The sequence below is a fragment of the Bos indicus x Bos taurus genome, chromosome X, assembly GCF_003369695.1.
Source record: "Bos indicus x Bos taurus breed Angus x Brahman F1 hybrid chromosome X, Bos_hybrid_MaternalHap_v2.0, whole genome shotgun sequence".
In the NCBI taxonomy this organism is placed as follows: domain Eukaryota; kingdom Metazoa; phylum Chordata; class Mammalia; order Artiodactyla; family Bovidae; genus Bos; species Bos indicus x Bos taurus.
In genome coordinates this window covers 87,340,051-87,361,688 of record NC_040105.1, presented here as the reverse complement: position 1 = coordinate 87,361,688, position 21,638 = coordinate 87,340,051, and the positions used below count along the sequence as shown (strand labels likewise).

At 35.1% G+C, this 21,638-nt stretch overlaps 1 protein-coding gene across 3 annotated transcripts in view; it reads left to right on the top strand.

Annotated features, from left to right (window-relative positions):
- The window catches only part of COL4A5 (collagen type IV alpha 5 chain), a 252,576-nt gene that overhangs the window by 192,899 nt on the left and 38,039 nt on the right, over window positions 1-21,638 (top strand). For all 3 annotated transcript variants that reach the window (XM_027533232.1, XM_027533235.1, XM_027533234.1), the window contains exons 30-36: window positions 4,161-4,274; window positions 9,953-10,120; window positions 10,982-11,071; window positions 11,533-11,682; window positions 13,282-13,380; window positions 14,810-14,899; window positions 15,426-15,565. In XM_027533232.1, coding sequence (XP_027389033.1) covers window positions 4,161-4,274; window positions 9,953-10,120; window positions 10,982-11,071; window positions 11,533-11,682; window positions 13,282-13,380; window positions 14,810-14,899; window positions 15,426-15,565 — 851 coding nt within the window. The remainder of the gene's footprint in view (window positions 1-4,160; window positions 4,275-9,952; window positions 10,121-10,981; window positions 11,072-11,532; window positions 11,683-13,281; window positions 13,381-14,809; window positions 14,900-15,425; window positions 15,566-21,638) is intronic.

Here is a 21,638-nt window from a genome sequence, read left to right as displayed (position 1 = left end):
AGTATGACAAACCCACAGCAAACATTGTCCTTAATGGTGAAAAATTGAAAGCATTTCCCCTAAAGTCAGGAACAAGCCAGGGGTGCCCACTCTCACTACTACTATTCAACATAGTTTTGGAAGTTTTGGCCTCAGCAATCAGAGCAGAAAAATAAATAAAAGGAATCCAGATGGGAAAAGAAGAAGTACAACTCTCACTGTTTGCAGATGACATGATCCTCTACATAGAAAGCCTGAAAGACTCCACCAGAAAATTACTAGAGCTAATCAATAAATATAGTAAAGTTGCAGGATATAAAATTAACACACAGAAATACCTTGCATTCCTATACACTAATAAAGAGAAAATAGAGAAATTAAGGAACCAAGCCCATTCACGATTGCAATGAAAATAATAAAACCTTAGAAATATATCTACCTAAAGAAACAAAAGACCTATATATAGAAAACTTTAAAACACTGGTGAAAGAAATCAAAGAGGACACTAATAGATGGAGAAATATACCATGTTCATGGATTGGAAGAATCAGTATAGTGAAAATGAGTATAACCCAAAGCACTCTATAGAGTCAATGCAATCCCTATCAAGCTACCAATGGTATTTTTCAGAGAAGTAGAACAAATAATTTCATAATTTGTATGGAAACACAAAAAACCTCAAATAGCCAAAGCAATCTTGAGAAAGAAGAATGGAACTGGAGGAATCAACCTGCCTGACTCCAGGCTCTACTACAAAGCTACAGTCATCAAAACAGTACGGTACTGGAACAAAGACAGAAATATAGATCAATGGAACAAAATAGAAAGCCCAGGGATAAATCCACACACCTATGGACACCTTATCTTTGACAAAGGAGGCAAGAATATACAATGGAGAAAAGACAATCTCTTTAACAAGTGCTGCTGGGAAAACTGGTCAACCACTTGTAAAAGAATGAAACTAGAACATTTTCTAATGCCGTACACAAAAATAAACTCAAAATGGATTAAATCTAAACATAAGACCAGAAACTAACTATAAAACTCCCAGAGGAAAACATAGGCAAAAAACTCTCAGACATAAATCACAGCAGGATCCTCTATGACCCACCTCCCAGAGCATGGAAATAAAAGCAAAAATAAACAAATGGGACCTAGTTAAACTTAAAAGTTTTTGCAAAAAAAGGAAACTATAAGCAAGGTGAAAAGACAGCCTTCAAAATGGGAGATAATAATATCAAATGAAACAACTGACAAAGAATTAATCTCAAAAATATACAAGCAACTCCTACAGCTCAATTCCAGAAAAATAAACGACCCAATCAATAAATGGGCCAAAGAACTAAACAGACATTTCTCCAAAGAAGACATACAAATGGCTAACAAACACATGAAAAGATGCTCAACATCACTCATTATCAGAGAAATGCAAATCAAAACCACAATGACGTACCATTTCACGCCAGTCAGAATGGCTGCTATCCAAAAGTCCGGAAGCAATACATGCTGAAGAGGGTGTGGAGAAAAGGGAACCCTTTTACAGTGTTGGTGGGAATGCAAACGAGTACAGCCACTATGGAGAACAGTGTGGAGATTCCTTAAAAAACTGGAGATAGAACTGCCATATGACCTAGCAATCACACTGCTGGACATACACACCGAGGAAACCAGAATTGAAAGAGACACGTGTACCCCAATATTCATCGTAGCACTGTTTATAATAGCTAGGAAATGGAAGCAACCTAGATGTCCATCAGCAGACGAATGGATAAGAAAACAGTGGTACATATACACAATGGAATATTACTCAGCCATTAAAAGAATACACTTGAATCAGTTCTAATGAGGTGGATGAAACTGCAGCCTATTATACAGAGTGAAGTAAGCCAGGAAGAAAAACACCAATATAGTATACTAATACATATATATGGAATCTAGAAAGATGCTAACGATAACCCTATATGCGAGACAGCAAAAGAGACACAGATGTATAGAACTCTGTGGGAGAGGGCGAGGGTGGGATGTTTTGGGAGAATGGCATTGAAACATGTATATTATCATATGTGAAATGAATCGCCAGTCCAGGTTCGATGCATGAGACAGGGTGCTCGAGGCTGGTGCACTGGGATGACCCAGAGGGATGGGATGGGGAGGGAGGTGGGAGAGGGGTTCAGGATGGGGAACACATGTACACCCGTGGTGGATTCATGTCAATGTATGGCAAAACCACTACAATATTGTAAAGTAATTGGCCTCCAATTAAAATAAATAAATTTATATTTAAAAAAATAAAAATACCTTCCTGTCCTTGAGTAGACAGTTCTGGCCAGCTATAAACTGTGATAGTCAAAGTTATAGGTAGTGTTTCCTATCACCTACCTTCCCAGGCTTAGACCCGTGACCCCAAAACTTACAGATAGAAACATTTCAAATGATAAGCTATATGGCTAACAATCTCTATATGGAAATTGTTCTCTCGCTATACTTTGTTTATAATAACAGCCTTGAGACAGAGGTTGGGAAGAAAGAGGTTGAAGCCTAGTTTAAATATCAGCTCCCTATGAATCACTTGCCTAACCACTGAAGTATAGAATCCCCATATCCTACATAGGATTCATTCTCAAATATTAAAACTCAGTAATGTTCTAAGGTGCTAGAAAAAAAAAAGAATTGGGGACTTTCTGCTATGTAATTCCTTTATTCCTCAAACATTTAGTATGTTCTTATTGTATGCCTACTACTTTAATCACTTGAAACACAAAGGCATTGATTCTGTTCTTGAATATCTCAGAGATTGTACTCTACTGTAAAAAAAAATAATCATAGAAGGCATTACCATGATCTTGGTTATCTCTATAGAAACCTTTATGAATATGTATCACTAATGTTTTGGACCAATAGACCACAGTCAAAACACAGCAAGCAGATCACAGTAAAAGTTAACCCACTAGATATATTTATACCAGTGATTGGGTATTAAAACTTAGGAGAAATTGATACAACATTTTCAAGGCAACATCAGATCAGGTCAGATCAATCGCTCAGTTGTGTCTGACTTTGTGACCCCATGAATCGCAGCACGCCAGGCCTCCCTGTCCATCACCAACTCCCGGAATTCACCCAGACTCACGTCCATCGAGTCAGTGATGCCATCCAGCCATCTCATCCTCTGTCGTCCCCTTCTCCTCTTGCCCCCAATCCCTCCCAGCATCAGAGTCTTTTCCAATGAGTCAACTCTTCACATGAGGTGGCCAAAGTACTGGAGTTTCAGCTTTAGCATCATTCCTTCCAAAGAAATCCCAGGGCTGATCTCCTTCAGAATGGACTGGTTGGATCTCCTTGCAGTCCAAGGGACTCTCAAGAGTCTTCTCCAACACCACAGTTCAAAAGCATCAATTCTTTGGCACTCAGCCTTCTTCACAGTCCAAGTCTCACATCCATACATGACCACAGGAAAAACCATAACCTTGACTAGATGAACCTTTGTTGGCAAAGTAATGTCTCTGCTTTTACCAATAATAAATTAGTAAGGCTAATATCCATCAGGAAAGAACCATATGAAGGAGAAAATGTGCTTAAGATTGACCATTGGAATCATTAAACAAAAATGAAAAGATGACTTTGGAAGCATTCAGTTTACCTCATGTATTACTTTTGTTCAGGGCCTCTTCTAAGGTGCCTTGGGAAGCAATATAAGAGGTGACATTTGAACTGAGTCTTTAGGGAAGGATGTTCCAGGTAGCAGAAATAACATGCAAAATATCATTGTGACAAATGGAATGGTGTGTTTGTAAATATCAAAATAAATAGGAACTAAAGTGTAATTTGCAAAAAAAAAAACCATCTGTGTCATATTTGGAAATGACTAAAACATAATGTGCCTAATGTATTTGTGGAAAAAAACTAAAACTGTTATTAAGAACTTGGTAAGTCTTCTGTGTGGATGGGAAGACATAGTCAATTCTCCCTACATTTGTCTGTCTATACATATACTGCATTTTCAATGAGAATTCAAGTAGGAATTTTTGGACATGACATAACTGATTCTGAAAGTTAATGTTTAGCAAACATAAGTTAAAACATACTACAAAATCATTGTAATTATAACTTTGTGACCCAATGCTAAAGACGAGTGACTCCGCTGTTGTTTTTAATATCTAAACTATATTTATTCCTTAAAGGTGACATTGGACCAAATGGACAACCTGGGCCAATTGGACCTCCTGGGCTGCCAGGAACAGGTTTTCAGGGACCACCAGGGCCACCAGGAATTCCTGGACCAATAGGCCAACCTGGTAAGATTGGAGTAAATATGCATTTTGTAGCACATTTATATAGAGGTTGGTTAGCCCCTCAATAAAGTGTAACCTATGTAATAGTCTTACAGAAAGCAGATCTGAGAGTTAACATGTCCACGTATATAATTATATAAAAGCAAAAGAGCACAGATCACAGCAGAAGAGCTAATATTACCTGATATTTCCCCTCTCTGTTCATTTAAGATTGATCTATTAACAACAGTGCAGTTTAGCAATTGCAGTATGTTTCCATGGCTTATAATCGTTGAGCTAATCATATACCATTGGAATCTTAGGAACTTCTGGTGCTAATCATTTCAGACCTGAGTAGCTATATGGCATTAATAGAGCTTTGTCTGTGAAACCTCATAACATTTCTTAGCACAGGATTAAAAAAATACTTTTTTGCTGTCTCTTATATAGGGTTATTGTTACAATATTGTAAAGTTAAAAAATAAATTTAAAAAATCCTGTTAAAAATATTTTTTAGGCATCCTCAATTTTTTAAATAAGTGAGTTTAATTGAATTTTCTCTTCTTTTGCCCATAAATCAACATTTACTTTACAACTCATAAGCATGCTAAGGTTATGAGTTTTTTAAGGTTTTTAAGATTTTTTTAATATGAATACTCAAAAAAGATTTGTCAGCTTGTAACCTCATAGAGAATCATATGATTCCTCTGTGTTCATGTGAGAGTTTACAGATTCTGAACTATCTGGTGATATGAATTACTTTTATCTTAATCTAGGAAGATATAGTAAGGGTCACACGTGGGCCAAGATTTTGTTATTGCAAAGTACTATAATAATATATGAGATTAAAGCAAATATGGAACATTTAGTCATTCCTTAATTCACATGAATACATCGGATGACTTAAATGCACTGTTCAGATATACAATCGTTGACTTTGAAGCAATGGAATATGTTTCTGACCTTAAATGCCAATAGGTATTTTGTTAGTTTATTATGCTAAAAATATAGAAACACTGATTAACTATATAAAAAGCCTGAAAAGTAAAGGTTATTTTTGCTTATGCCCTATTTTAAACATTTGTTTTATGGCACATACTACCTCTTTTTAAATGGCCCCTAACATGTCACTACTGATTTAGAAACAAAAAGAAACCTTACGGTGTTGCTTTGAACCAACTGGTTAAAAAGCAGGTGCTTCAACATTAATGAGAAACCCTTCTGTCTAGCATAGCAGAGGGATCTTGAGAAAAAAACAATTTTTATGTTTGGTCATTATAGTCTTGGCCTGCTATTTCACAAAATGGCTAAAAAGAATTTATGATTTCTGTTGTGTTTTTTCATTTTGTTTCCCAAAATTACATACGGTTTCAGAAGCATTTTGAACTCTTAAATCACAGCTGAGCAAGAATAAAAAAGAGATAATTAAAGCAATTAATACCAATCTGAACAAAATAAAAATACATTTATTTGTGTTTTAATGCTTTTTAAAATTTAGCTAATATTCTACAATATTTTATTCATCTAATGTTCTCTCTAATTCATGGATATATAGATATATTTATAAAGTCTATATAGGATGGGCAGGGGGAAAAGTAATGATGCTGAATTTAATCACATCTCTTTCTTCTGTAAATATATATTTTGCCATACACCTGAAGATCTGAACTAATATGGTTCAACAAATAAATGAAGTTAACAGCAACTGCCACAAAAATGTATTGAATATATTCTTATTAATATAGAAATATTCTCAAATCACAATTTTTTTACCACTGGATGACTATATTTTGTATTTGATAATATCTATGTATACTCATTTTTAAAGTAAATTTTACATGAATCACCAAAGCAGAATATTGTCTTAGTGCATTTCAAAAATACCATTATTTTTGTTTGTACATCTCAATAACAGGACTATCAGCAAGGCTACTACTAATATCTTGATACACCCGACTTATACTGCATGGCTGAAGTTCTAACTACCTATTTTTAAAATAAAAACCTTATTTAATATACTTGCTGTGTTTCATTTTGTAGTAGAAAACTTACTGCTAAGTATTCTATCTTGTCATTTTTCCAGAGATATATCCTTTTCAGGCTTTTCTTTTGACTCCAGTTTTCTGCTATTATTTAATTAAGCTTTACTATTTGTCACTCTTCTTTCCAAAGCAGACTGTACGGTTTAATGCATGTTTTTAAGTTAAAGATTTGTTGAATATCAATTCCTCATTTGGAATAGGTAAAAATGCCAAAGGACAAGGAGCAGAATGCTTTTCATCTTATGCCCTAGAAGGCAATGACACCCCACTCCTGTACTCTTGCCTGGAAAATCCCATGGACAGAGGAACCTGGTAGGTTGCAGTCCATGGGGTCGCTAGGAGTTGGACACGACTGAGAGACTTCACTTTCACTTTTCACTTTCATGCATTGGAGAAGGAAATGGCAACCCACTCCAGTGTTCTTGCCTGGAGAATCCCAGGGATGGGGGAGCCTGGTGGGCTGCCGTCTATGGGGTCGCACAGAGTCGGACACGACTGAAGCGACTTAGCAGTAGCAGCAGCAAGGGAGAAATGGAAGTTGTTGGTTCTTATTATTTGGTCTGGCCAATAGCTGGAAGATAATTGCTTTAGTGAATCTTTTTAGAGGTCAGTTAAATATACTCAATTCCATATTCACAGGTAATACCCCAACCTGAGTCAAATGTGTTGTACACTTGTCCAGTCTCAGGAACACGTGCATGGCTAAATGAGTTCAAACTTATCACCACTAATGTGAATCAAAGAAACAAGGCATTATTCATGTCATTTTCATAGATGAAGGAGAGTACATTGTCATTTTCTAACTTTTTTTGGCTATAAAACCCTTGGACTGTGTGTGTGTGTAACATTTTCACAGATAATGCATGTTTTTGGAATTTTCTTTTTTTTCCATTAACTTGTTCCATTTGGCTGTCCATAAATTAAGAGCATTATACACCTCTAATGCACTTAGGCTCTATAGATATATCCATATAATTCCTGTTATTGTATAAGATTCAGCAGAACTTTTGAATTTATATTGACTTTCTTAATCCTGGATTTTACCCGGATGCCAATTCCTGACAATAGTCATGGAAAAGATCTATGCTGTGAAAAATACAGCATAACATATGTTACTGTTATTACTAATAACAATGAAGAGATCTTAGCCTAGAATATGTAGTTTGTTTCATCATAGACATGCACTAATAATTATTGAGTTCTCTGTACCTAACCTGTAAGGGCTTCCCTGGTGGCTTAGTGGTAAAAAACCCACCTGACAATATGTGGGTTTGATCCCTGGGTTGAGAAGCTCCCCTGGAGGAGGAAATGGCAACCCACTCCAGTATTCTTGCCTGGGAAATCCTATGGACAGAAGAGCCTGGCGGACTGCAGTCCATGGGGTCGCAAGAAACCGGACATGACTTGGGGACTAAACAACAACCTAACCTGTTAGAGTACAAAATCAAGTTTAATTTTATATTTAACTAACCTTTAAGAGCTTAAATTCCGAAATGATCATTCAAAGCAGTATAAAGATCAGAAATAAACAAGAGTGTACTGCTGATCTTCATCAAAAAGTATTTTTCTGAAGTAAATATTTTATTCTATTGGCAAACATATTTATAGTATAGGTTTATGAGCATCTGAGCAAATGCCTAAAACAAGTTTCTTTACTCATTACTAATATGTTAGTAGTGAATCAATATCTAATACATTCTATTTGTAGACTTTTTTTGTTCTAATCTTTACATGGTTAGTTTTGTTTCCTAACCTAATTAATCTTTTTGTAACTTGCTTCTGCTTGGGTGGTTCATCTTGCTCTGAACTGTAACTTCCTGCCTCTTGAACTTCAGGTCTACCAGGTATTGTAGTTCTCACTCAAAGCCATATTTTTCTTTTTTAATATTGAAAATTTATTATATTAGAACAAATAGTAGAAAAAAAATCATCCAAATATAATAGCATCATCATAAAAGGTGCAAAAGATAGCACATGAAAACAGTTCTGAGAAGCTGTAAATAGGATATTTATTTTTCCTTTGATTTATTTTTTGAGCTTTATTGAGGTATAAAAGACATAGACAATTGTAGTATATTTCAAATGTACAATGTGATGACTTGATATATGTATACATTGTGAAAGAATCTTCGCAATCAAGTTCTCACATCCATCACCTTTACATATTTACTGATTTGTGTGTGTGAGAACCCTTAAGTTCTACTATATTAGCAAATTGTAATTACGCAATAATGTTATTAGTGATAGTCACCATGTTATTACATTAGATCCTCCTACCTTATTCATCTGTTTTTTTTTTTTTTTTCCAAAAGCCATATCTTCAAGCTTTAAACTTGGAAAGCAGCAAGATTTATCCACATTGAAGTCTTTTAATTATTTTGTAGAACTGCTCTCTTAGAGAATATTTAAAAGGACAAAATAGTTACCTTGAAAACTCAGCTATTAAAAACTACTTGGGCTGTAATATAACAATAAACAGTGATCCATGTAGAGCTATAATTGTGTACATTATCAGGTATCTCATCATATTTCATAAATATAAAATATCTCTCCCCTTTAATAGTATTTTTTACTATGAAATGGCAGCATTGGAATCATCACTACTGTGCCAACTAAATGGAAATCTCTAATCTTCAAAGTGAATTTTATCAGTTTAAAGGCATGCTGGTAAAATGACACCAAACAGGTCTTAAAATACCAGCCATCTTGTTCTCTTATAACAATAATTGCTTGTGAATCTTCAACAGTAAAACTGGTCATATTGTTGAAGAAATGCTTGGAATGGTCACCTGTTTCACCCCTAGCTTTCAGTCCATTATGGCACATCCCCATTTACCAGAAGAAGACCAATAACTTTAAGTGACTTAAGAAGTCACATAGCTGATAGGTGTTGGTGTGGGAACTTGTACTATATTTGTAGTGTAATTCCTTTCACTAAACATATTCACTAAACATATTTTAAGTACCTTGTTTTCTGGAGTGTATTTTTGCATATCATAATTTTTCTATAAAATCCTGGCTGAATTACTGAGAAACAAAAGTTAACAACAAAAACTACTAGTAATGTGTTATTAAAACAACACGTTAAAACAAAGCCAAACTAAAGTCAAGAGGGCCCATATAACTGACTTATTTAGTAATTAATTTTTTATGGATTATAGAAATGTATCTTAATAATTCATAATACCTTAGAAAAGTGGAAATCCAAGTGTGGGCAGTGGATCAGTATCAAATCACAGACTGTTTGTTACTGCACTGGAATTAGAAGAAATTGAGAGTAAGCATTTGACTGTATAACTGTATTAATATATTATTTGACGATAATAACCACGATATAGGATTGAATTTTTATGTCTTTTTTATTTCAGTTTTTTGGTATTTTTTATTACATTTTATTAAAAATAGTACATGATTGTAGCAATTAAGAAAAGATTGGTCTTTTTTGAGAAATAATTTCAGAAGTCCATTCTTAGGGAAATATACTTGAAAATCCTAAAGTTTTATTATTAGATTATATTCTGTGCATGATAACAAAAGTATCCCTAACTCACTGTTAGGTTTGTTATATACAGGATTCTATTACCTGTTTGCTAGAAAAATAACCAGATACATCTCTTAAAACTGCTTCAATACTTTTTAATATTGGTTTGTATTAACTAGGCTTGCATGGACTACCAGGAGAGAAGGGGGATCCAGGGCCTCCTGGATTTGATGTTCCAGGACCTCCTGGTGAGAGAGGCAGCCCAGGGATCCCTGGAGCACCAGGTCCTATGGGACCCCCAGGATCACCAGGGCTCCCAGGAAAAGCAGGTGCCTCTGGCTTTCCAGGTAACTTTTTAGCCTTCCCTGCTTTTGGATTCCAGAAATTAGAACTAATATGACTCTGATGTATTATTCTCTTGTACTTTTCTCTATAGACACTATCCTTTAAGGAAATGTATTAAATGTCTCTGATTGTGGGAAACTCACTTTGCTATTTGCATTGCACTTTTTCTCTTTGAGAGCTCCAGCTATATATTGCTGTGTAACAAATGACCCCAAAATTTGATGATTTAAAGCAGCCTTTTAATTTTGCTCAAGATTTTGTGAGTCAGGAATTATTGGATGACTTAGACAGGGTTGTTTATCTCTGATCCACATGGTTCCAGCTGGAGTGGTTGGGATGAAGGATCTACTTCCAACGTGGCACTACTGTGACACCTGAGTGTTCATTGGCCTCTTCACATGGTATCTCATTATCCACAGAAGTACCTCACATTTGCTAGTATCAGGGTAGTTGCTCTTTTTCCAGGGCAGTGGGTTTCCAAAAGAGAGAATCCCCAAAACTGAAATTGAGTGTTCTAAGAGCCCCAGGTGGAAGCTGCAAGAATTCTTATCATCTAGCTTTGGGAGTTATACAGGGACACATAGTCAATGTTAAGGCATAGAGTCATCCCAAATTCAAGGGGAGAAGGGTACACAGAGCTGTGTGTACTGGGAAGTGCAGTTCATTTGGGGACCATATTTAGAGACTAACTACCACAGTGATATAGACAGTAATGGTCACTAAGATTACAATAGTTGGAAAGGGGGAAACCTTATAGTACCTTCCCTCTAACTCAGTAGTTTTCTAGTTGACATCTTTAAACTGATCTTTTATCTTTCCAAGGTCAAAGAAAGGTAAAAAGGTACCTATTGATATTTTTAAAGGTGCCAAAGGTGAAATCGGTATGATGGGACCTCCAGGCCCACCAGGACCTTTGGGAATTCCTGGCAGGAGTGGTGTTCCTGGTCTCAAAGGTAATATTCAGGGTTTGTGGGCAGATTTATGAAAGAAAGAAAATTAAAAATTTTGCTTTACATCAATGCAGAATACTTTTATTTGACTACTTAAAAATGAGCAATGCTTTACTTGTATTTTGTTTCTAGGTGACATGGCATTTAAGTAGTTCCTGTTTTCAGTTTGATGGCATGCTTAGTTGAATACTATGAAATATGATAAGCATTAACTCAAAATAACAACATACAGGAATTTAAATTTTTTTTTACAGTCTGTATTTGTCAGAGAACACCAGGAGAGAGATTGTTGTTTGAGTGTAAAAGTGAGCTCGAGTTATTTGTAAACAATAAATAAGGTGCATGAGTGTTTTGGGTGGTCAGTAGCCTACCCAACTGTGTAACATGTGAATAATCTTTATATGCATTAATCCTGGATGGATGAACCTGATCTGCTGTGTCTTCCCCACACATGTTGGTTTTAGGTGATGATGGTTTGCAGGGTCAGCCAGGACTTCCTGGCCCTGCAGGAGAGAAAGGTAGTAAAGGAGAGCCTGGCCTTCCAGGCCTTCCTGGGCCAATGGATCCAGATCTGCTGGGCTCAAAAGGAGAGAAAGGGGACCCTGGACTACCAGGTGAGTGAATGCATTTATTTGAATTTTTCTCCTGGTGTGTATGAAGTTTAATTTTTATTAGCATGGAAAGTGACTTGTAATCCAGGATTAAGGCAATTAGGTATATCAAATTTTGGTAATGTAAGTTAGTTTTCACTGATTTATACTGTTTCACTGATCAACTTTTGCTTGACTATTTACTTTGTAGTTTATCTATCACAAACTATGAGACTTTAAAATAAACAGTCACTTTCAAGCCTTCCAGAAAGTAGTGTATAGAATATGATCAAGAGAAAATGGATAAATAAACAGAATTACTTGGAAAACAGATTTCAGTGTTTGGAAAATTTCCTGGCCCTTTAAATTCTTTTTCTTAAAAACCAAATGAGGATGAGTGGTACACTGTTGTCCTGCAGATTTTTGATACCCATATCATACTTGATTTTTAAGTACAGTTCACTGTTATTCTAACCTAGAAGAATAAACAAATATTGGACTAAGAACAGCCAAACTCACCCCTGGGGAAGGTTGCTGAAAGTAGGTCTAGGGAACAATTGTATTATTACAGTTATTTTTTTAGAAGCAAATGAGATATGAAGAATAACAGATTTTTAAAATAAAAATCCTTTATTCTTTTTATAAAACTATAACATATTCATAACAAAGCATCAGAAAATACATGAAGTAAAAGTCGCTCAGTTGTGTCTGACTCTTTGCAATCCCATGGATAGTCCATGGGATTCTTCAGGCCAGAATACTGGAGTGGGTAGCCGTTCTTTTCTCCAGGGGATCTTCCCTACTCAGGGATCGAACTTAGGTCCTCCACATTACAGGCGGATTCTTGAGCAGCTGAACCACCAGGAGAAAAATATGAATAAGCACAAATCAATAAATAAAACACAATCCAATCTGCATAGAATATCCTTTCAAACAACGTAGAATTTTTAAACTATGTTTATTTGCAGATTGAGGTAAGGTTTGTGGCTCTTTCTGTGTTGAAACCATTACTATTGTCAGTCCATGTATGTGTGTGAGTGTGTGTGCAGGTGTGTGTGTGTGTGTGTGTGTGTACATAGATGTTATAAGTTTCCCTGTGAGCAGGGCTTGGTGAGATTTCTCCTCAAACAAGAACTTTAAGACATTACTGTAATTTTGTATATAATCATGAAAGAGGCAAGGCCACCTAATTTTGTATTATTGTTAAAATGAGTTATATTTCTTGATTTACTTCTTGCAAAGCTTCTCTTTCCATTATACCTTCTGCAAAATAGTGTCAGTAAACTGTATTTGCCTTGATATAAGGTTATAAAAGATAGTTATAGAATCTAAGAGATAATGCAGAGACAGCCTGCCCCAATTCCTTCATTTTACAGTGTAAGAAACTGAGGCCCAAAGAGGAAAGTGGCTTAATTATTGAGTGCTCCGAAGTTCTTAATGGTAGCTACATTAAAAAGTGGGAGATTTTAATGAGTCCAGTGCTATTGGTTCATACTATATCAGAATATCACTGGTTCCTATATTTCATTCATATTTCAGAGTATGGATAGCTTGCTTTGCCAAATGGATTTAATGATTAATAATACCAGCCTAACTTGTCTTTCTTATACTCATCCTTGGAAGGTATTCCTGGAGTTGCAGGGCCAAAAGGTTACCAGGGTTTGCCTGGAGACCCAGGGCAACCTGGACTGAGTGGACAACCTGGATTGCCAGGACTAGCAGGTAAGTATGATAAACCACCTGTAGCAGTTGGTGGCTGATCCTGACCCTGGAACAAAGTAATCATGTATTTATCATGTGTAGTGATAATTGAAGCAACTGAGATATGGACCTCCCCTTAACAAAAATGTTGCCATTGGCACAAATGTCAACAGAAAAGACTTGTAGGATATTTTTCTTTACTCAATTTCTTCTTTTTTGTGGCCTCAGAATATACACAGAATCAGAAGTACATCCAAGTAAGGTGCTATATTTTATTTATATACATTGTAGCATATGTAAATTAGACAGTTATCTGTTAGGAGCCTAAAGAATTCACCCTTTTCATTTTTTTAACCTTCAGACAAGTTAATCATTAAACCATGTAAAACAGATGACTACCATTTCTAGTTTTAAAAGTTTCTAGGAGTAAGAATTTCACAACCTTCATTGGTAATGTTTTATAGCATTAATCACTCTTACAATAAATGTGGATTTTTTAATTTCTAATAAAACTTTTTATTGCTGCTGCTTAAACCATTTTTTTTTTTGGTTGGACCCCTAAACAATAAAGAGTGGCTGGTTACCATCCTCCTAAGAGCCCTTTAGATCAGTTATTCTGCTCTGAACTGTATACTATATTATCTTAATGTAGTTGGAAGAATTATCTCCGTATCTATCTTTCATATACTTTGCATTCTTTCCCAAGTGAGAAGACAGTGTGAAAGAAAAAATAAAAGCAAATAATGTTGAAGGCAACATTGTGATCCTTGGAAAATACCTAGGTGACACCACAGAACTGAAGTATCTAAGCTCTGGGAAGAATGCAAACACAGCAGCCGTGACTGAACACAGTAGCCATGACTGTTGGGGGAAGATAGTCCAGTACATCTCCATCAACTCTTACCTAACCCTGGCTTAATGTGCCAAAGGTGTATGTATCATGACAGGTTACCACTTTCCTCTTCTGGTTGCACATGATAAGGCTTTCAATGGGAAAGCTTCTGAATCTTTTTAAAAGACTCTCTTTAAATTGGATTTATCTGTGATAAATATGGTAAGGTAATTATATACATATGACAGATAAGACTTCAAGTGTTTGGAATAGTTTTAGGGCAAGAAACAAGATGTCCTGGTGATAGTTATATGTGTACAACAAATAAGACCAGTTAATTGGAGTAGTTTTAGGGCAAGACACAAGATTCTTGCATTTTTAAATAAATGTGTATTGGGAGCCCTCTATTGCTGTGATTATATTGTAATATGTTCCTAAGGAGATTTCTTGATAATTTTTGCCTATCTTATGTCCAGTTAGATCTGTAGAACTTTATCATATATTAAGATTTGGTCCATTCAGCCTCATGATTTCATTTTAATTACGACCCATTCCAGGAAACCAAGCAACCATAATATTGCTGACTTGTCTTAATTTTAAACAATTTGACTTTTCTAGGTCCCAAGGGTAACCCTGGTCTCCCTGGAATGCCAGGACTTACAGGACCTCCTGGACTGAAAGGAAACATGGGTGATATGGGTTTTCCAGGTGAGTGATGAAAATCTCCCAGATATTTAGTTCCATTAATGGAAGATGGTTGACTATCTTTGTTATCAGAAAAGAAACTGTTGTTGACAGAGTCAAACTGAGGTGATAACTAAAGTAGTCAGTGGGTAGAGCTCTCTCATTACACAAGTATTTGAAGTGGGAATTAAGAGACAGAACTTTAGAAAGAATTCACAAACTTACATTTTTTTCTCCAACTATACCCCCTTTCAACCCACTCCAGTATTCTTGCCTGGAGAATCCCATGGACACAAGAACCTGGCAGGCTACAGACCATAGGGTCACAAAGAGACTGACATGACTGAAGCGACTTAGCATGAACACATACTCCCTTTCACTTAAACTTCCTTTAAAAATAGGCTTTTATACAATTCTGATTATAAAGCTCTTTATTATATAAATCAGACTTTGTGAAATTCTTTTTAAAAATCTTTTTGTGTGGTCATGTGCATTATATATATTCTATACAATATTTTGTAAAAGATTGCATGTTATGTGTTTTTAACAGGCCCACAGGGTCCAAAAGGGTCTTTCGGACCTCCTGGAGTTCCTGGACAACCTGGCTCCCCAGGACTACCTGGACAGAAAGGAGAAAAAGGTGATCCTGGTATTTCAGGCATTGGTCTTCCAGGTCTTCCTGGCCCAAAGGTAATCCTACTCAGGTATATGCCTGAGCAGATATGATTTTTCTTTAACACTGTGCTTGCTCCTAATTCTTCCTTAAACTATAGTGTGATATAGTATAGTGTGACATGAATCTCTGGGCAAGAAATTCATCCTTTCTCTTTTATATTGTAAGGAGATTTGTTTTTTTTTTTTTTAATTTTATTTTATTTTTAAACTTTACAATATTGTATTAGTTTTGCCAAATATGGGGAGGGAGGAGGGAGGAGGGTTCAGGATGGGGAACACAGGAGATTTGTTTTAGAGTTTGCAGCCAATCCAAAGAAGGGGGATCTTTCTGATTTCTTTATTTTCTCTCTATCTTGCTCTTTGAGTATGTTTCAATAACTGAAAGGCATATTTCTGCCTAGTTTTGGTTTTCCTTTCCCTTTTAGTGATGGAGTTGTTGGTCTTTGTCCTAATATTATTATCAACTAACTTGAAGAGGCTTACAAGCAAAGTAACTTATAAAATTAATGAAAGTGAAATAGTATTCTTAAATGCATGTATGAAGTGGTTCTCCGAAACAGTTCTACATATCCCTCTATGCCGCTAGTCACTGTGAAAACTTTGGTGTTATTTCTCAAGGGATCAAATTTAGAACTTGTTTAAGAATCACTGAACTTTCAAATATTTGATAACTGCTTAATTCCATGTAAAAGGGTAGTAATTCCTATTTGCAGAAGTATTTTATAACTAACCAAGATGCGTCCATTGTCTATTATATACATTGCAAGTGTCTTCTCACAGTGAATTGTTTGTCTCATAATGGAGAAGGCGATGGCACCCCACTCCAGTACTCTTGCCTGGAAAATTCCACGGATGGAGCAGCCTGGTAGGCTGCAGTCCATGGGATCCCTGAGAGTCAGACATGACTGAGTGACTTCACTTTCACTTTTCACTTGGAGAAGGAAATGGCAACCCACTCCAGTGTTCTTGCCTGAAGAATCCCAGGGGCAGTGGAGCCTGGTGGGCTGCCGTCTATGAGGTCACACAGAGTCAGACACGACTGAAGCGACTTAGCAGCAGCAGCAGCAGTGATGTTCAATCATTCAGTTACAACACAAAACTTGAGAGTATTAGAAAAGTAATTGTGGAATTAGTGAAAGCTCTCACTGAGATAAGAATTCATTGAATAATATTTTTAAGATAATTTCTTGTTAATAGTATGCAAAAGGCTATATTTTGATTGCCTAGTCAACTTATTGCAAGAAGTAATCAAGAGAAATTTCTGCTTATTAATTACAGATTAGCAGTATAGAGCTTAAATTTTTCTTTTCTATATGTTGTGTGAGGTGAGGAACTATATATTTTTCCCAAATAAATTATCCGTATAACTTAAAACCATTTGTTACAAACTCCATTCTTTACTCATTGATTTTAAATTTCATTTAAAAATTTTATAAATATGTTTATCCATATTTTTTCTAGACTGAGCGAATTTTAGCATCCATATAATGGAACCAAAATGACCATAACAAATCATCTCTGAAATTATAATAAATTCAGCAGAAAAACATGTTTCAGTTAGCCAGTGTCCACAATGTATTCAACTCTCTAAGTAAGATGCTAACTCTTAGTTTTTCTATGCAGCCTACAAATGTATTTCAATAAGCAAATTCTACACTAAGCTTGGATACTTGCAGAGTTGATAAAACCAGGAAGTCATGTATTTGAAGTATTCTGTTGTTTCTTTAAGATGGTATTATTTTATCTTAAAATGATGACACATTTAAAAAATAAGATCTTACACTCAGTTCTAATAGATGCAGGCAGTCTTTGCTTTGTACAGTCTGACATGCCAAATTTGTTACCACAAATTAGTTAAATGACATCAGTCCACAACAATACAGATCAGGTTTAAGTCACCATGATATATTAGTCTTCAGTCCCTAAACCACTATGTAAAGAACTACTGTGCATCATGATCAGTGAGCAGTCATTTCACTTCTTTCAAATTCTGTCAGTAATTAGTCACTGTGAATCTGTTTTCCCATCATGCATTGACAGCAAAGCAATGTAGGTGTGTTGCCTCTGTCTCTCATTGACAAACCAACTTGAAATTTAACAAAAGTGAATAATCAAAGAGAAAACTGATCAACAGTGATGAAACTGCAGTTTAAAAAAGGAAAGGTAATAACACTGGAAGTGAAATTTATATCTAATGTAGATGTAATTAGAGATGAAATAGCCAACCAAAGAAATGTTTACATTGCCACCATTTTAGAGACTTCAGATGTGCAGCCAAGAAAGCTAGTGAAGACTAAATGATCAACATATGAACTTGACTGTCTTTATATATGTAACTGATGTGAAGAGGATTTTAATGTTATGAGAAAAACTTTTAAAGGTCATAGAATCATGTTTTTCCCATTGATTTTTTAAAATCTTGTTACATGGTTTCATCTTACATTTTCATTTTTGTAGTCCCATACTATTGAGCAAAATGAGGACTTCCTGCCTATTACTGTAAAAGAAGAGTAGAATAAAAGTCTCAGGAACATGATAGTATGATCAGGAGATGTCAAGCATAGAAAAAAAATTCTGTAATTAGTGAGTTGTTAAGAAGTAAGGATAAAGTGGTAAAAGGTCAGATGGTACTTTGTTTTACAAATGACACACTTTATAAGAGAGTGTCCTTGTTAGTCAAAAAGTATAATTAATATAAGTACACTGAAAACCCTGGACAGAGAATTAATAGGCAGAAGCTTGAGTCCTGAGTCTGTCTGAATGACCTTGTAAGTCACTTAATTCTTTTCTATCTTCATTACTTTGTCAGTAAAATAGAAAGAAGAATTATATAACCTATTACACAGAGATATTGTGAGGTTTCAACTAGATTAAAAAACACTTTATAAAGTATTCTATACATAATCTTTGTGAGATGAGAGAGGTGGACTAGATAGTATCTAAGATTTCTATAACTTTTATATTTAATGACTATATTCTTTTAATGTGGCATAATGTTTCTAGCTCCCATTACTCCTTCTTAAAATCCAATCATACTATAGACAGAACAATTCTTGTTATAATCCTAGATAGATTTTTTTGACAAGCAGAAAATCTTAGAAGAAAACATATCCTATGACCTTGGGTTAGGATAATTATATCTTAAACATGGCACCAAACACACAAGCAAACAAAGAAAAAGAAATAAATTGAACCACATTAAAATATTATGCTGCAAATGATAATGTCAAAAAGTGAAAAGACAACCCAGAGAAAGGGAGAAAATATTTGCAAATGATATATCAGACAAGAGATTTGTATCCAGAATTTATTTTTTAGAAAACTCTAATTCAATAAGAAAGTAGACCAATTTTTAAATGGGCAAAGTCAATCAGGCCTAACAGGCTTATACAGAACATGCCACCCCAGTTATTAGAGAAATGCAAATCAAAACTACAGTGAGATATCACTTCACACCAGCCAGAATGGCTATCATCAGAACAGGCCATCTCACAACATCAGAGTATACAGCTTTTTTCAAGTGCACAAGAAACATTCTTCAGAACAGAGCATACATTAGGCCACAAAATAAGTCTTAATAAATTTTAAAACATTGGAACCATACAAAGATCCTTTTCTAATTACATTAGATTGTAAACAGCAAAAGGAAAGCTGGAAAATTCACAAATATGTAGAAATTAAAGGACATACTCTTAACAACCAGGGGGGCAAAGATGAGGACACAAGTGAAATTAGAAAACATCTTGAGACAAATGAAAACACAAAATTCCAAAACTTATACGAGCCAGCAAAAGTAATGTTAACAAGGAAATTTATAGTGTAAATGCTTGCATTAAAGAAGAAAGATCCTAAATCAGAATTTAGCATTACACCTTCAGGAACTAGAAAAAGAACAAACTCAACCCCAAAACTGGTAGAAGGAAGGAAATCATAAAGATTAAAGCAACAATAAATAGAGTAGAGATTAAAAAGAATAGAGAAAATGAATAAAACCAAGAGGTTGTTCTTTCAAAAAGATAAACACAATTGAAAAACATTCAGCTAGACTGGCTAAGAGAGAGAGGACTCACATACTTAAAATTAGAAATGAAAGAGGGCACATCACCACTAAATTTACAGAAATAAAAAAGAGAGTACTGTGAACAAGTGTACAATAGCAAATTGGATAACTTTGAAACAGACAAATTCCTAAAAACATACAATTTACCAAGGCTGCATGATAAAGAATAGATTTTTCTGAATAGACCTATAGTTACTAAAGATTTTAGCTTCCTTGGGTGGTGAAGGATACCATGGGGCCTATTATGTTACAAACGTAGTTCATAATATTTTTCTCTAAGTTGATCACCTTTTCTCTAAATTCATCACCTTAACATGTACTTTGAATCCCGTGTACCATATTTTGGCCTACTCAAGCAACTTTGAGCCATTATTTATCAATTTGTCCCTATTAGCTTAAAATTTCACTACCTGGGAGAGGTAAGTAGCATGCAGACTTGAAGATATTATTTTATACTGCCTTTGCTACATCATTTAGTAAAATGTTAACTACGAGTATCTCTGCATTCACTCTTTAGTATCCCTATCATTAATATTTCCTAACTAAAGAAGAACTTATGTATGGCTTGGTTCATCGTATCTTTAATCTGCAAATATAAATTTAACTGTAAAATTTTAATAATTATGTGGGAACCACAGCTTCCAAATGATTGGACTATTATTGTAATACTCTTCTTGCCATAAAACAAAGTATGGTTTTTATTCTTTCTCATCAAATATTTTCAGCTTATCCTATTTTTTTTCCCTTACTGGCAGTGCTTCTTCAATATTACAATGGAACACAATAACAAAGAGTATTAGCTATTTCACCAACTTTGATGTCTTCTATTTTGTGTATTGGGATCAGCATGATATTTTATTCCAAGTCTTAAGTTATTGCATGGAATGGAAGGGAGATCCTGTTATTAAGAGATAGTAGAGAATGACTATGATCTAAATGCTCTTAGTTTACCAATTTGAATTTTAAAAGCAAAAAAAGTTATCAACCTGACAAGTATTTCTACATGGACTGCCTGTTATACCACACAGTGATCTTGAAAGCAGTTCTAGTTTCAGGCTTGTTAAAAAGCATTCTATGGTATGTTCTTGCCTCCTTTGTCAAAGATAAGGTACCCATTGTTGTGTGAGTTTATCTCTGGGCTTTCTTTCTTCTTCCATTGGTCTATATTTCTGTTTTTGTGCCAGTACCATACTGTTTTGAGGACTGTAGCTTTGTGGTACAATCTGAAGTCAGGAAAGTTGCTTCCTCCAGCTCCATTTTTTCTTTCTCAAGATTGCTTTGACTCTTTGGGGTCTTTTGTGTTTGCATACAAACTTTGAATTTTTTTTGTTTTAGTTCTGTGAAAAATACCATTGTTAGTTTGATAGGGATTGCATTGAATCTGTAGATTACTTGGTTAGTACATTCATCATCACAATATTGATTCTTCCATTCCAAGAACATGGTGTATCTCTCCATCTGTACACCCTCTTCAGTAAGTGGTGCTGGGAAAACTGGGCAACAACATGTAAAAGAATGAAACTAGATCACTTCCTAACATCATATACAAAAATAAACTCAAATTAGATTAAAGACTTAAATGTAAGGCCAGAAACTATAAAGCTCTTAGAGGAAAACAGGCAGTACACTCTATGACATACATCACAGCAAGATCCTCTTTTACCCACCTCCTAGAGTAATGGAAATAAAAATAAACCAATGGGACTTAATTAAACTTAAAAGCTTTTGCACAGCAAAGGAAACAGCAAACAAGATTAAAAGACAACCCTCAGAATGGGAGAAAATAATTGCAATTGAAACAACTGACAAAGGATTAATCTCCAGAATATATAAGCAGCTCATACAGCTCAACATCAGTAAAACAACCCAATCAAAAAATGAGCAGAAGACCTAAACAGACATTTCTCCAAAGAAGACATACAGATGGCTAAAAAAACACTAGAAAAGATGCGCAGCACTGCTCATTATTAGAGAAATACAAATCAAAACTACAATGAAGTGTCACCTCACACCAGTCAGAACGGCCAT